Consider the following 15,065-nt stretch of genomic DNA (forward strand, 5'->3'; position numbering starts at 1 on the left):
GACTATATTGATGTATTAGTATTATTATTACAACTTTGAATTTTTTTTTTTTTAAAAAAAAAATTATAGTTTAGGGTAATCGGGTCGTGTCTACCCATTTAGACCCGGTTATTTTAAACGGGTCGTGTCGGGTTATCCGGTTATTTTCGTGTCATAATCGTGTCAAACCCGATTACCCGTTTAACTAAATGGGTCGTATCTGGATATAGACTAATCGTGTAACGGGTACCCGCAGGTCGTATCAGGTACCCATTTTGCCACCCATAGGGAAAAGGTCATCTGCATCAGAAACTTAAAAAGGATCATCTTTAACTCTTTTTCTGGTTTCCACCACTGAAGTGCAAAGGTCTTTCATAATCAAAGCTTCAGGTACTTTTCCCCCACCCCTTTTTGTCTTTGATTCATTTATTTATTGTATACTTCTATTTTCATTATTGCGGCACTTTCATGTTCTTGAAGAATGATGCAATTCAGCCTAACGAAATCGTTTGTCTCTTAATTTTCTGACCCGAATAACTAAAATTAGCTTATCTTTGGCTTAGAATTTCTCTTTTCTTACACATGCGAATCTGGTTTCTATCCCTCTATTTAGTTTTCTTTTTCTTTTTCTTTTCTCGCCCCTAAATCTTCAATTGCTAGAGATTCGGGTAACTATGACTTTGTTTTCCCATTTTATGTCTTAACTTCCTCCTTCACTGGGAAAGCATATGCTCGTTCCGGGTCTGAACCCCCCCCCCCCCCCCCCACCCACCCTTTTTTTTTTCTTCTTTCTGTATGCATGTATGCATTTCAGGCTATGCTTGATTGCTCAGAATTCAGAAATCTATGGACAACAAAATACTTATAGCTTTTAGAATGTTCGAAGACGTTCAGTTGTTTACTGTTTGTCCCTTTATTTATTTATAAGTACTCGAAATATTATTAAAAAAAGCAAATAGGCGCAATCCTAGTACACAATTATACCAAAAAAAAAAAAAAAACACCTAGCTAGAACAGGAAAAGAGATCAAGAAAAACTTGAAAATCAAGTACAAAATGAAAGTCTAAAGTAGTTATTCAAAGGTAAAGAGTATTGAAGAAGAAAGAAGAAAGACTTTAGTTCCATCTTTGTCCTCTTGCGATTTCAAAACTTCTATTATTTATTTTCATTCGACACCACAAAAGACAAGACGACACCATCTTCCACACTATTGCACTCTAAGGACAACCATATAACTCTCTTTAAAAACGCGAAAAGGTTTACCACTCGCCTAGGCATAACCCAACACTACCCACGCCGATTGAAAATAACATTACATTAGGCATTAGTGACCTCATGGTGAAGAATAAGATGATCCATAGGTTCCCCGCTTCTCTTACACATACAACACCAATCAACTACCAAGATATGACACTTCCTAAGATTATCCAAAGTAAAGATCTTTCCTAGGGTAGCTGACCAAGCAAAGAAAGTCGCTCTTAAAGGAACCTTACTCTGTCAAATACATTTCCAAGGGAAAGGAGAACCATTATGAGGGACAAGAACGTTGTACACGCCTCTCTTGGAGGGAGCCTAGCAAAGCTAATCTTCATGTCCCCGACCCAATCTAAAGGAGTACAAAAAATTACAAAACAAAGTAAAGACATCCACCTCCCAATCATGAACCGCTAACCGCTCTAAGAAAGCTTAAGTTCCAATGAAGGCAACTACTAGAATCTCCAAATGATTTGCCACATAAGCATCATTAACGTGAGCAATACTTAAAAAAATCCAGAAAAGCTTCCTCAAGAGCCTAATCCCTACACCATAGATCGTGCCGAAATTTAATCTTGGAGCCGTCTCCCACCTTAAATCTGGTATAACTAAATAAATCTCCCAAACACCTCCTGATATTTTTCCACAACCCTACCCCACATGGCCCATAAACCTCATTAGAACACAACCCACCCCAAGAGCTACCATATTTAGACTCCACTACAATTCTCCACTAAGCCTCTCTCTCAAGCACTATAGCCACTTCTCCAAAAGTGCAAGGTTGAACAAAAGCAAGTTTTGGACCTCCACCCTCCCTCAAAGATCAGAGCACAAACACTGGACTAACTAACCAAGTGAAATTTGAATTCTTCTCCGAGTCCACCCCATAAAAAATTTCAATGCAACGTCTCAATGGAATTGACAACACCTGCTGGCAGAGGGAAGAGAGACATGAAATATGTATTATATCCAAATTTGTGTTATATCGTTATAACCATTTATTTGACACATCCCCTTTGGACTTTGAGGGATCTGACCTCTACTGATGGCACTATGGTGGGTGAAATTTTCTTTTGATATTTGATGACCGTATCAATTTTACCTGTGGCAGTTATTGGGAACTCAAATCGTATATTGTAAATTGCACATTTGAACCAGCACGTGATTGTTCGGATTATTTGCTAGAATTGCAATATTTACCCTGGTCCTGGGATTTTTGACGTAATGGTTCAAAATTTTTTTTTTTTCCAGTAACAATAAGATACTGTTGGCTTATAGATTTATAGTTCTATTAGTATGTGTGAGATTCACCACAATTCCCTCTCCAAAACTAAGTGGACAAATAGATTTTTATCAAAGAAGTTAAATTCTAAAATACCATCAGTAAGTAGGCTTATGGCTTGTTTCTGATCATTATATGTCGCTCTCTTGTATACTCCCGGTGTACTAGGGTTGCGCCCTTCTGCGCCTTTGATATATATATCTTTACTTATAAAAAAAAAAAGAGTAAGCTGGACATGGTATGAACTGGTGATTATGACGGACTTTTAGGCTTGGATAAGGAAAATAAGTGATAATTCTTTCCATATTTCAAGCAGCGCATTTTTTTTTTTTTTTTTTATGGGTGTAAACATGCAATTGAAAACTGTTTGGAGAATGGAGTGATGATAATGGTGGTTGCGGATGGCAAACTTAAAAAAATGTTTCTCCTTATCATCTCAGGGTGAGGACTCATCATGAGTTTTTTAAACCCAGTTTTTGAGGAAATACTCTTGGGACAGAAGTTCAAGAGTTTGCATTCTTACCTTGTGGTGGTTAGGGAGAATTTATGGGAGAACGGAGGAGACTAGGAAGAGAGGAGGGTCGGAGTAAATCCCCTTGGACGGTTCACTAGAAAAAGGGATGGAAACTAGAAGGGGGAGGGAGAGCTAAGTTGTTTGGAGTAATTTATGAAATTTTACTTTTATACTTGCTTTAAACCGTTTAAATAATGGTAAAATATAATCTTTAAACTCTTGCTCTTTCTTTTCTCCTTCCCTCCTATAAAACAGTTAGAGGGGAAGACAATATTCTTCCCTCCTTCATTCCGTACGCCTCGTTGTACTTTCTCCTTTATATTTTCCATCCTTCCTACCAAACATAGTGTCAATGTTGACAGGCTGGGTTCTTATTGTCTCTCTTAACAAATATTAGCTGGGGGGAAGGTTGTACGGCAAGGTTTGCTCAAATTTCACAAGCTTTGGGACTTCAAAATAAACTCCAGTTCTAAATTATAAGAAAGAACAAATTACCATATCCATATTTTTAATTTTTATTCTCCAATCTGTTATCTTAGAAATCCTTGTTACAAGCACATATCTGTAGCTTTCTTGAAGACTTAATCCCAAGTTACCAGGAACTTGAAGAAAATTTGACCCTTTGGATCCCCTTGGGTCCATATATTTCAATTCATGAACAAGATCCTAGATCCCCAAAAACTATCAACTTATTTCGCTAAAGAATTCTGTAAATTATTGTTGAAATTAGACCTCAATGCTATAAAATAACAATGAAACCTTATTTTTGTCATTAGACCCCAGCCTAAAGCCTTCTTTCTGAAACACCTTCTTTGGCGTTTGGCATCTTCAAAAAGTTAGACATCATTACATCAGTTCAAGTTAATGTTTGTCTTGCTCTACAAGACTAATTCTTGATTATAAGAGATCTTTTTGAAAGATGAGCTCCATGTTTTTTTTTTTTCAGCTTTATTTTTGTAAAATATTGTTACCTCAGGTTCTCTATGAAGGAATGCTATATTTATTTTGTACTAAAATGTTATGGGAATTGTATCTTGATTATAACTTCGGAATTTATCATGTGGTTGATGCTGAATTCTCCTGATAAGTGCAACACAATTTGACAGTTGCTGATGCAGGGAGCAAAAAGTTGGTTTTGTTTTATTATAGTTTTATTCAATTTAGGAGTTTCGATATTTATAATTTTCAAATTTTTAGGTATAAGTTTGAAGTTTTAGTGCATTAGATTTTATTTTGAGTTTTATTTGTGGGTTTTGCTAGTTATTTGGTTTTGGACCTTTAGTATTTAAAGCCCAAATCTAAATTTATTAGGGGTAGGGATTAGATGCCTATAAATGTGGATGTAATGATTTTTCCTACAATGGTTGAATGAATAAGACGGTTACGAAATTTCCAGCAATGATTGTTTGATGCAACCCTTCTTTGATGTGTGATTCCAAGGAAACCCTAAGGGTGATGCTTAAATGGACCAGGAAAGTCTGTACCAAGACCGATCTTGGTTCCAATGCTGCAGAGACAGTTCTGGGTAAAAACTAGGTATTGGTCCTGGTGCTGAGTGACCCCTCTTAGGCAGTTTATTCAAAATGATTAATGCTGTAGGCTTGGTGCTGAGGACACCTCTTACAAGAGGTTGGGTTTTGAGGTCCATAAGGATATTAAGGACATAGATAAAGTTGGTTCCCTTCAAGGTTTAGTGTTGTTTGGGTTTCCTAAATTGCTTCACAATGGGAGAAAAGATAAAAATGTATATTTACTAGTTCTATGTATATTCAACTTCACTTAAACTACCACCAAAGGCGGTGGTTCGATGGTCTCAGGGGCATTCTCACTGGGTTTGGATAATGCAAGGGCATGGGTTCGACTCTCGAGTAGGGCCGACAATTTTGACATGACCCGCGAACCCGACACGAACACGACATGAAGTTAACAGGTATTGGGTTTGAGCTTTCCGGGTTCGGGTCTTAATCGGGTCTACCCGATTAAGACACGGTTATTTTCGTGTATGGCGGGTCGACCCACCAGGTAGACTCGTTTAAATTAAAAATTAAAAAAAAAAAAAAAAAAAAAAAAAAAAAAAAAAACCTAAAGATTATAGTAAACTGTAAAGAGTAAATAAGCCCTAAAATTCTAAATCACTATCGCAGGCAGCAACACCCCGCCCCCGCCCCCCAGCGCCTCTCTCTCCCTCTCGGCTCTCTCTCTCCCTTTATCGCAGCTTCACAGGCACTAGGCAGCAGCCCCCCCAGCGCCTCCCTCTCCCTCGCGCCTTGGCTCTCTCTCTCCCTCTATCACAGAATCGCAGGCAGCCAGGCACTAGGCAGCAGCCCCCCCCCCCCGGTGCCTCTCTCTCTCTCTCTCCCTCTCGGCTCTCTCTCCCAGCGCCTCTCTCTTCCAGTCTCCCTCTCGGCTCTCTCTCTCCCTCTATCGCAGCTTCGCAGGCACCACTAGGCAGCAGCCCCCCCCAGCACCACTTTCTCTCCCTCTCAGCTCTCTCTCTCTCTCTCTCACTCTCTCATCTCTGCCAATGGCATTGGTATATTATTAATATTACATTATTTTTTCCATTTTTCATCAAGGGTTTTTTAATCGGGTCGGGTCAGGTCGGGTCGTGTGACCTGTTTAGAACACAGGTTGTGTCGGGTCATGTTGGATCGTGTTTACCCGATATGACCCAGTAATTTTAAACGGGTTAAGCGGGTCATGTCGAGTTACCTGGATATTTTCCGTGTTATAATTGTGTCTGACCCGCTAACCCGTTTAGCTAAACGGGTCATGTTCGTGTCTAGAGTAATCGGGTCGCGGGTCTTAACGGGTCGTAATCGTGTCTACCCGATTACCCGTTTTGCCAGCCCTACCCCGAGTATGGGAATCCTCGTACTTATTTGTATTATCCCTCTTGAATCCCATTGATGCCTTGGTGGGGCAAGTGATTAAGCTATAGCTCAGCTGGTCTTATGGGTGCGCCTGCGGTTTCCACCGTCTAGGTCCCTCCTGAGCAGCCCCCCCCCCCAGGTTAATGCTACTATGGTCACGCTCAGATAGAATAGTCACAATTAGTCTCCCCCTCCAGCTTTTTTTTGAAAAAAAAAAAAAAAAAAAATTCCACCGTCTAGGTCCCTCCTGAGCAGTCCCCCGCGGGTTAGTGTTACTATGGTCACGCTCAAGTAGAATAGTCACAATTGGTCTCCCCCTCCAACCTTTTTTTGAAAAAAAAAAAAAAATCTCTAAAATTGGTGGGCAAGTGACTCTAGGGCTCCACTTGGATTAAAGGGCTGTCGTAACTCATTGTCGCTAACCTAAAATGATGTGGTGGCCCTTGATGTAGAGAATGAAGGTAGTCTTGATGCTATAGGCATTGTAGGGATTTTAAGTAAAGCCTAATTGGATTTTCTATTCATGGTTTGCTGTTTTTTTTTTTTTTTTTTTTTTTCTAAAGTACATTTTCTAATTCTCAGATTGTTATAATTATGGTGGAGCATACGCTTGTTGCATTGTTTTGGAAGATGAACGAAAAAGCTCATTGGAATGCAAAGATAAAACTGCTGAAGTACTTTTAGTAGAGAAAGAAACAAATGTTCTGTTTGTATGTGTGTGCACGCTAAATTGACAATTAAAAAAAAAAAAGAGTGAGTTTTGACCTCAAGGGAAGGGGAGAGGAAGATAAGTTGATCTAGTTATTCATGCTTTCTTCATTTTCTACTTGAAGGATCATTGGGAGTGACTCCCCCAATTTCATTTCCAGTCACTCGATAGGGTCTTTTATTGTATAGGATGTTCCTTTTTCTTGTTTGTTCGACATCTGGATCATTCTCACTCACTTTTTTTCATTTCCAATTTGGTACCGCGTAAATTGTTTTTGCATTGCATATGCAATGGAAGGTTCTATGGAATATATTTACAGAGCATTACAAAAAGTGAAAGGCTTTTATTTGCCAAAAAAAAAAAAAAAAGTCTTCAAGAAATGTTATTTTGTATTGTCTCATCCTTTCCCATCCTCTTTTTTTGAAAATCAACTATTGGACTTGTAGGACCCCACACCTTCACTTAGTTGGATCCTACAAATCTGAAAGGTAAAGATGAAGAAGGATAGGAGAATACTAAATAAGATTTCTCTTTTTTCTCATGCGTAAGTCCGGTAGTTATTAAACCATGACCTCACTCTCCCCCACGTTTTTATAGAAGAGGAGGTACTATTTGAGTTAAAGATCGTACTCTTATTTACGAAGGATTTATTGGACTCTTTTTTTTTTGGAAGAATATATGTGCGCAAATGTATCTCTTACGCTGTATGCTTCCTGCATTGATATACAACCCCACAACCCCACACCCCAACCCACCCCCCCTCCCCCCCCCAAAAAAAAAAAAAGAAAGAAACCACAAGCGAAACTGCGCTCCAACTATTTAAATTACTTTGATAGTTGTAGAGAAAAGCCATGTGGTTATCAAGAATATCTTCGGATTTATGGTTGTGAACTTTGCGTAGCGTTTGTTGATGGGAAATGCAAGATCCAAGAATGCCAGAGTCTGAGGAAAATTTAAACCCAAAGTTGCGGAAAAAGAAAATCTCAACCCAAAAGGCTTCTCTGTTTCTTTTGCAAGGGAATAATGTCGAAGAGGTTCATGGTGTACAGGGGCCTTTGTTACTGAAAGCTGGGCAGAAGACCTCCAAGAGAAACTTGAAGAATGAAATTTCTCCATCATCCCAGCAACCGGAGAGATCAAACTCTGATTCATTGCCTGATTCTTCTTCTACATCTGGAAGTGAGTACCGAGCATTGAGGCGGAAGTATTTGCTGCTGGAGGAAGAGAGCTTTGCGTTGGGGGGAGAGCTGAGAGAGATTGAAGATGAGGTGAAAACCCTTGAAGAAGAGAAGCTTGCGCTGTTGGACCAGCTTGTTGTGTTGGAAGGCTTGCTTGTTCCTTCAGAGATGCAGTCCTAGGGGTTGCATTGACCTCGACTCCTATTTTCTCTACGTCCTTGGTGAAGTTTGTGTGTTTGTGATTACCGGGTTTCTCTATTGTTTTGATACAGTTTTTCAAATATAAAAAAGTAGGTCATGTTTGACCCCTTCTGTAATTAGTTCCATGTTCAGCTCTCTTACTCTCTTGATGCTTGGATGCTGTCAATGAATTAGAACGGGAAAGATGGAGAGTGCAATCAGGACATTGGATTTTTAAACCAGTTGGTGTATTAAGGACATCTTAAATAAAGGATGGTAGATAAAAAATATCAATTAAACGTTTCTTTGCATCTAAAAACTGAACCTTATCTTTTGGTTTATAGATGCAATATAAGTTATGGTTAGAATGCTTGGAAAGATATAATAGTCCACTACTTTGTCCCTTGCACTTACGATTTCAGCTTGCCGATCATCTCCTACATTAAAGCACTAGTATCAGTTTCTCTAAATCTCATTCTCTTCCCTTCTCTAAATAGAAGAAAAAAAAATCCTAAAATATCACTTGAAATAGACTCAAATTTAAGGTAGCACTTTTGGTTCTTTTAATATAGAAAGGTTTTTTCTTTCTTCTCTCTCTCCTCGAACATTTATTTGAAACAATATTTAAATAGTTTTTCTTTCTTTTCTCTTTCCTCTAACATTTAATTTAAAGAATATTTAAATAATATAAAAAAATGATAAGGAAAGCTATTGTGAAGTTTATTTGAATAGAGAAGCAAAAAGTAATTTGATTTCCAACGTTTAAAGAAAATCTCAGACAAGTTGTTGTTAGGGCTCTTAGATCTTGTTAGCCCCCTGTGGCTGCAGACCATCCCGATAGAAAAAAGAGGAGTTGCTAACATGGATTGAGCCTCTCTTCCGTTGCTAACTTGATAAGGTGAGTCACTTTCTCATAGTGAGATGGTGGAGCTTTCTAGTGGAACTTGGTTAAGGAAATGACTCATGGGCATAACAAAGTTACCTCACAGAAGGCAAACACAATCGAGAAAGAAATATCGTCACCTTGGTAAATGGTAATATTGACATAGCTAGGGCTCAACCATTACTCTGCTTTAGATGCTTTTTCCTGTAAACTTTCGCTTATAAAATGTACTTAATTACCAAGAGGAAGATTCAACGCGATAAAAATTCATAACTAATTTATGTCATCAAGGACCGGCAGTGTATTCTTGTATGCTAATCCATGGAGGTCCAGTGTAATACATAAATTTTACATTTAATTACCAAAAGGGGAGCTAAGGCATCATATTCTGCCAAAAGAGAGAGAGAGAGAGAGAGAGAGAGAGAGAGAGAAGGTGGATTGGGGGGGGGGGGGAATAACGAGAAAAACATATATATCTTGATTCATACCCGGCCATTGATTGTTTCTTGTTTAGTAAATTACATGGCAATAATTCCATTACTCGGCCATTCCATTTCCAGGCGTACAACTGTAGGTCATAGAAAATATCATTTTCGTTTCCTTAGGTGTGGTTGTTTTCTCTGTAAGGATTTCAAAGCTCGTAGTCAATGTATACGTTCAAGTGCCGTTATCTCATCAACCCTAAGTTGGAAGGTGCAACCCGGACAACCAGAGGGCTGGTAACCTGTGTTTTTCTGTTCCTCCATGACAGGAACCCAAAAGCATATCCCTTTGATGGAGCAGCCACCTTGAAATTCACAGTGAACTTGATCTTCTGGCGGAAGTGGTTAAAGACTAATCGCTTTGGCACCACGCTGACATTGATTCCAATGGGGGAAGAAATTAAAGCTTTATAAATACTTCTTGGTTTTCCAACATTTGTCACAGTTCGTGTTACCGACAAGTTGTCCTTGAGATTGGGCACTGTGATAGATGGATAGTTCAGGGCAGATGGTGTTCTCAATGTCCCATGACAGGTACTGTTGTCTCTTGTGATGAGATGCAATGACTTCTTGTCATAACCAATTGAACAAAGGAACGATACATAATCCCTTGGCTGTGCATCATAGACGAGACCTGGATCAAGGACTCTCGTTGGGTTCACAAATCCAGACCCATAATCAAATGCATTAGCCCTTCTTCCTTCAGGATCCACTATGATTGGCTTGTGGTTCTTATCCAGAACAGTAGCTGCATATTCCATCCGTAAGATTCTTGCGTGGAAACTTAAGAACAACATTTACGATTTCTAGACAACATTTATTCTAAGCAAAGCAAAATACCAAATACAAAAACATATATTCTTTTCTTTTCTTTTATTAAATTCAAAGGAAACTTGATTGGGTCACTCAAATAGAGAATGGACACCAAACGAATTGGCTGATAGTTGAGCTTTTAAAGATTTAGTCGACTTTTACTAATCAACTCTCAAAAGAAGGTTGAGAAAATGCAGAAGCTTTCACATCTAATTGAGCATAAAACTGTGTTTCAAATTGTTTTCAAAAATTGGGAATTCAACTACATCAGGCTATTAAATATCATAAAGATTCACAGGCAAGACTAGGATATTACCAGTTGTCATGATGGCAGATTTAATAGCAGATGGTGACCATGAAGGATAAACAGCTTTGATCAAGGTAGCGATTCCTGTTACATGTGGGCAAGCCATAGAAGTACCGGAGAGAATGTTGAATTGCGCTTTTCCAACTGCTGGAGACCACGCTGCAAGGATGTTCAATCCAGGAGCTGTGATATCGGGCTACAAAGAAGAACAACCAGAAGGTTTGAAGAATATAAAAAATAATAATAATAAAAGAATAAGAGGCATGAAAAAGAATGGAACAAATGATGAGATCCAGTAACTACTTTAGAATTATTGATCTTTTCGAAAGAATTTTACCTTCAAGATTTCAGGGGTCAATGCATTGGGACCTCTTGAAGAAAATCCTGCAACACGAGGTGCAGGTTGAGACCCCAATATAGTCTTTGCAGGAAAGATCCTAGAGACTGGTTTCCTGTTCACAACAACAGAATGGCCTGCATCAGCAAACAGAGAAATTCAAACACACTGATATCGTCTTCTGTAATAATAGAACAAACCGTGTTCGATTAACATAAGAAAGAATCTGATCAGCTGTCCCTCTTCCAACAGTAGCTGCAGGGATCACAAAAGGGATGGCAACATCCTTATCTGCTTCATCAACTAATATCATCCCAACTGCGCCAGCTTCTTTCACTACCACACTCTTTTCCAGCTTTGACTCCATTGAGCTCTCTGCGTGTTGACAGACCAGAACCTTCCCTCTGGCCTTGGTGCTATTCAAGGAACTCTCTAAACAGTAACTACAAGAACAAGTAGGACAGAAAAAAATAATTCAAAGTTTTCCTTGATGTTGACATAGAAATTGTACTGACTATCAAGTACCTTTTGCTTCACCTGGATTGATAAGGAGTAAAATATCCTGCAAAGGCTTCAGAGGCAGAAATGATCCTTGCAGAGCCTTTCATTTCAAAGAGACTAAGACTTTCACCCTATCCAACAACTAAGAATTTTTAAGGCTGTGTCATATATATCAGGAAGCTCTCAACAGGAAGAGGTAAATAGCATTACCGTGAAGTTGGTACCATCTCCTAACACGATATCAGAAGAGAAATCTCTATCTGTTGAACTAGCAGCAACAGTTATCATCCACGGCGCTACATTTGTTGCAGAACCTTGATTACCTCCATTTCCAACTGAAGCAACTACCAAAATTCCGTGGGTGGTGGCATGGAATGATCCCACGGAAATGGCATCATTGAAATAGTCTCCCTGGGGAGCATCAGGACCCAGAGACAGAGACAATATGTGAACCCCATCTCTGATTGCATCATCAAAGGCAGCTAGTAAGTCAACATCATAGCAACCTGAGTCCCAACACGTCTTATATACTGCAATCCTGGTCATTGGTGCACCACCTCTAGCTCCTCCAGCTGCCAGCCCCTTATAATTCATGTTTGTCACATAGCGACCAGCAGCTGTTGAGGCTGTGTGGCTGCCATGGCCAGAGCTGTCCCTCGGAGATCTGAATGACATTGTGCTTACTGATTCTTCTTCTGCTTCATAACCACTCATATAGTATCTAGCTCCAATCACTTTCCTATGCCATTAAATTTTAACCAATACTGAGGATCCTCTTTGTTGATGTTCATAAAATGATTTAGGTAATGTAAGGTATAACTATGGTAAAACCTGTTGCAAGATGAAGCATTGAATGCTTCTCCCGATTGGCACTGCCCCTTCCATCTAGCAGGCACTGGAGGCATGTTGGCATCACTAAAACTTGGGGATTCAGGCCAAATTCCTGCTTTAGATGGTAAAGAAAATTAAGATCACTAAATTCTTTTTTCTCTTTCAACCAATATATGACCCCATCAAACTCGAGACCCACATGCATTTAAGCATACAGAATCCAATTAATTGTGCAAAATGTGCTGTACTCTGTAGAATAAGATCTCTACTACTAGCAGAAAAACAGAGGATGTAAGTATACAAATGGGGTATATTGAGGATTGCATAAACAAACGCCTCTAAAACTTCTAAGTTGTAAAGAAATTAAAGCGTCAGAAAAAAGAAGGAAGAATAAAGTGAAAGAATTAAACTTAATCCATCAAGCAATTGTGCTAAATAGAAAGCATTTGATGATGAAAGAATTTTTTTTTTTTCTTCCCTTCAACAGACCTTTATTCGACCATAGGAGCTAAAAGAGAGAGATTGCCAAGCCCCTCTATACTGTATGCAAGTTGTTAAACCATACAGTATAGAGGTAAGTTGTAATTAACATTCTAACATCCCCCCACATGTGGATTCAAACTCTTATTTAATAAATTAAACCCAACAGGTGAAATGTTTATTTGATTGAAATGAAATGTGAATCGATGGAGACAAGGTTCGAACTCAGGACCAATTGCTCTGATATCGCGTGAAGAACATAGACAACACGAAAAAGAGAAAAGAAACAGAGAAATTGATTTCTGTGTGTGATCTATGTATATACAAGAATTGGGAGACAAATCCCTTGTTTACAGCAATTCGATTCATGTTGATTGGGGTTAAGTATGGAATGATTTCATTGATTTTAGTCTTGCATAGCACGCATGGTAGGTGATCGATCATTTGCAGTTGGAGTTTCGTTGTTTTGGCTGATTTCAATGTTGGCGTTGATTCCTTTCCTTAGCATAAGTTGTAAATGAAGAGTGCGCATTCTTATGAAGAAACTAATTGCCCCCTTGGTGTATACCAAAGTAATAAAGGAAGATGCATATTATGGAAAAGGAAGAATGAATTGCTCCTCAACAGCAAAAGTTATTGGTAGAAGAAGGATATCGAAGATGGTAAAGAGTGCTGACCGGTATCAATGAAACCAACAATAACATTAACTTGGTTCTTGGTGGAATACCCCGGAATCTCCATTGTTTCCTCGCCCACAAGACCCATGAAATCCCACGAGTGAGTGGTGTGTAGCCTTCTTTTCGAATTGGGAAACACAGAAACCACTCCCGGCATCTCTGTTCATGTACACAGCCATTAATCTCTGATTCTATATCCGGAAATAAGGGATTTTTGGAAGGAAAATGCTCACTAGAAATTTGGAAAGCCTGGTGGTCGGTCAACTTGGCCGCAAAGCCTCTGAAACCATGTCTATAACTGTAAACGTGAGATGCCTGTGCTTGTTCGACGCTGTTCCACACCCAAACCATTGTATACATGTAATAATATTCACAAACATAAATCAGTCGACCATGCAACGAATGACAAACCCCAGTTACGCAAACATTTGGAGAAGCACAGAAAAACCTTACCTTCCTGTATGAACAGCAGCAAGCATCTGATGGTCTTGGCTCAGAATCTCGTCTGGATCTTCACCAGTTTTGCTTCCCATATAAACCACATAAACCTGGAAACCCACCCAATTTAAGAGAAATAATAATAATAATAATAAGAGCAAAAAACCCAAGACTCTGTTCAACAGGAAACACTTGGGTAGAAAAGCGTATCACTGAATATACATCCAAAATTATAATCTGAATAACCTTGGCAGAATAGCAAACGATGATTTCAGCATAAAAAACACAGAGAAACAGATACAGCAGAATGATGCTACTTATCCCACTCCTTGTGGAAGAGAAAGAAGCCATTTCCAAAAAAAAAATGTCCTTCCAGCCCCAACCTCAACTGTAGTCTGAGATAGGCTTTCAGCTATAATATGGAGAAAGGGTAGCCGGATTTATGTATTGGGGAAAGATGAGGAAAAAACAAAGGTTGGTGGAGAAAGAATGTTCACATTACATATCTCATCGCAGGATTAGCGTGCGTGTGAAGAATAAAGAGCGAATTTTATATCTATAAAATAAATACAGTCCCACTACATAAAGAGACACAAACACCGATGATAAAACGTGAAGGGTAGTGGGTTTAAGGTTGGACTGCAGCACCTGACAATTATAATGTCAGTGCGTATGTCTCTCCACTCTCCTAACGTCAGAAATGCCATAAAAGAGATTAACCGTTTTTTCAACTCCAGGTTTGGACATAATTAAGCACGAAAAATCCCACACCTCCATTACCTGCTATGATTACTCAGTGCTAAGTCATAATCATTTTAACAAACTTCTTCATTGCAATCAAATATCGTAATGATTTTTTTTTTTTTTTTTTTTTTTTTAGTATGTTGAAAAGGGGAGAGAAAGGAAATAGACACGTCCCCGATAAGGATTGTTATTAGTAAACTCTCGTACTACTATCATATAATTATGGTGATGTCCTCATTGATTTAATAGCTAATTTTCATTGTTACATCATCATAGTTGTATGACTGTAGCATGAGAATGTACTAAATATCATTTCTCATATATAAGTAAAGTAAGGTTTTTCTTGCTTATTACAAGAAGGTTTAAATTGTTTGATAGGTATGCGACTATGCAGAAGATGAAACTTTTTAACTTTTTTCATACAAAAATTTAATTTATTTTTTTTTCTTTATATCACATCAATCACTTTTTATTATTATTTAAAAAAAAAAAAAAAAACAAAAAACACCTCTAAAACTTTTTGATAGGTATGCTATAATATGAGTATATAAGAATGTACTAAATATCATTTCTCATGTATCAGTAAGGTTTCTCCCCAAGAGG

At 38.5% G+C, this 15,065-nt stretch overlaps 2 protein-coding genes across 2 annotated transcripts; one reads left to right on the forward strand and one right to left on the reverse strand.

Annotated features, from left to right (window-relative positions):
- Nucleotides 1-285: 285 nt before the first annotated feature.
- Nucleotides 286-8,348, forward strand: LOC132172205 (uncharacterized). Its single transcript, XM_059583664.2, has 2 exons — nucleotides 286-369; nucleotides 7,513-8,348. Exon 2 carries the CDS (start codon nucleotides 7,529-7,531, stop codon nucleotides 7,967-7,969), a length of 441 nt encoding a protein of 146 aa, XP_059439647.1. The 5' UTR covers nucleotides 286-369; nucleotides 7,513-7,528; the 3' UTR covers nucleotides 7,970-8,348.
- Nucleotides 8,349-9,102: 754 nt separating this feature from the next.
- Nucleotides 9,103-14,251, reverse strand: LOC132172498 (subtilisin-like serine-protease S). The gene is made up of 11 exons (XM_059584008.2): nucleotides 13,965-14,251; nucleotides 13,734-13,828; nucleotides 13,514-13,611; nucleotides 13,281-13,439; nucleotides 12,124-12,235; nucleotides 11,503-12,031; nucleotides 11,329-11,423; nucleotides 10,992-11,234; nucleotides 10,792-10,906; nucleotides 10,464-10,650; nucleotides 9,103-10,082 (listed from the first exon to the last, which is right to left on the reverse strand). Exons 1-11 carry the CDS (start codon nucleotides 14,067-14,069, stop codon nucleotides 9,520-9,522), a joined length of 2,301 nt encoding a protein of 766 aa, XP_059439991.2. The 5' UTR covers nucleotides 14,070-14,251; the 3' UTR covers nucleotides 9,103-9,519.
- Between the last annotated feature and the right edge of the window lie 814 nt (nucleotides 14,252-15,065).

This window comes from Corylus avellana, chromosome 1, assembly GCF_965113065.1.
Source record: "Corylus avellana chromosome 1, dhCorAvel1.hap1.2, whole genome shotgun sequence".
Lineage (NCBI taxonomy): Eukaryota > Viridiplantae > Streptophyta > Magnoliopsida > Fagales > Betulaceae > Corylus > Corylus avellana.

Excerpts from the sequence above, each read along its gene's own strand:
- LOC132172205 (XM_059583664.2), top strand. The coding sequence starts at position 7,529 with ATGCAAGATCCAAGAATGCCAGAGTCTGAGGAAAATTTAAACCCAAAG.
- LOC132172498 (XM_059584008.2), bottom strand. The coding sequence starts at position 14,069 with ATGGCTTCTTTCTCTTCCACAAGGAGTGGGATAAGTAGCATCATTCTG. Across the intron at positions 11,235-11,328 it reads TTTACTCCTTATCAATCCAG|TTACTGTTTAGAGAGTTCCT; the intron begins GTGAAGCAAAAG and ends TTGTTCTTGTAG. Across the intron at positions 10,651-10,791 it reads TGACCCCTGAAATCTTGAAG|CCCGATATCACAGCTCCTGG; the intron begins GTAAAATTCTTT and ends TCTTCTTTGTAG.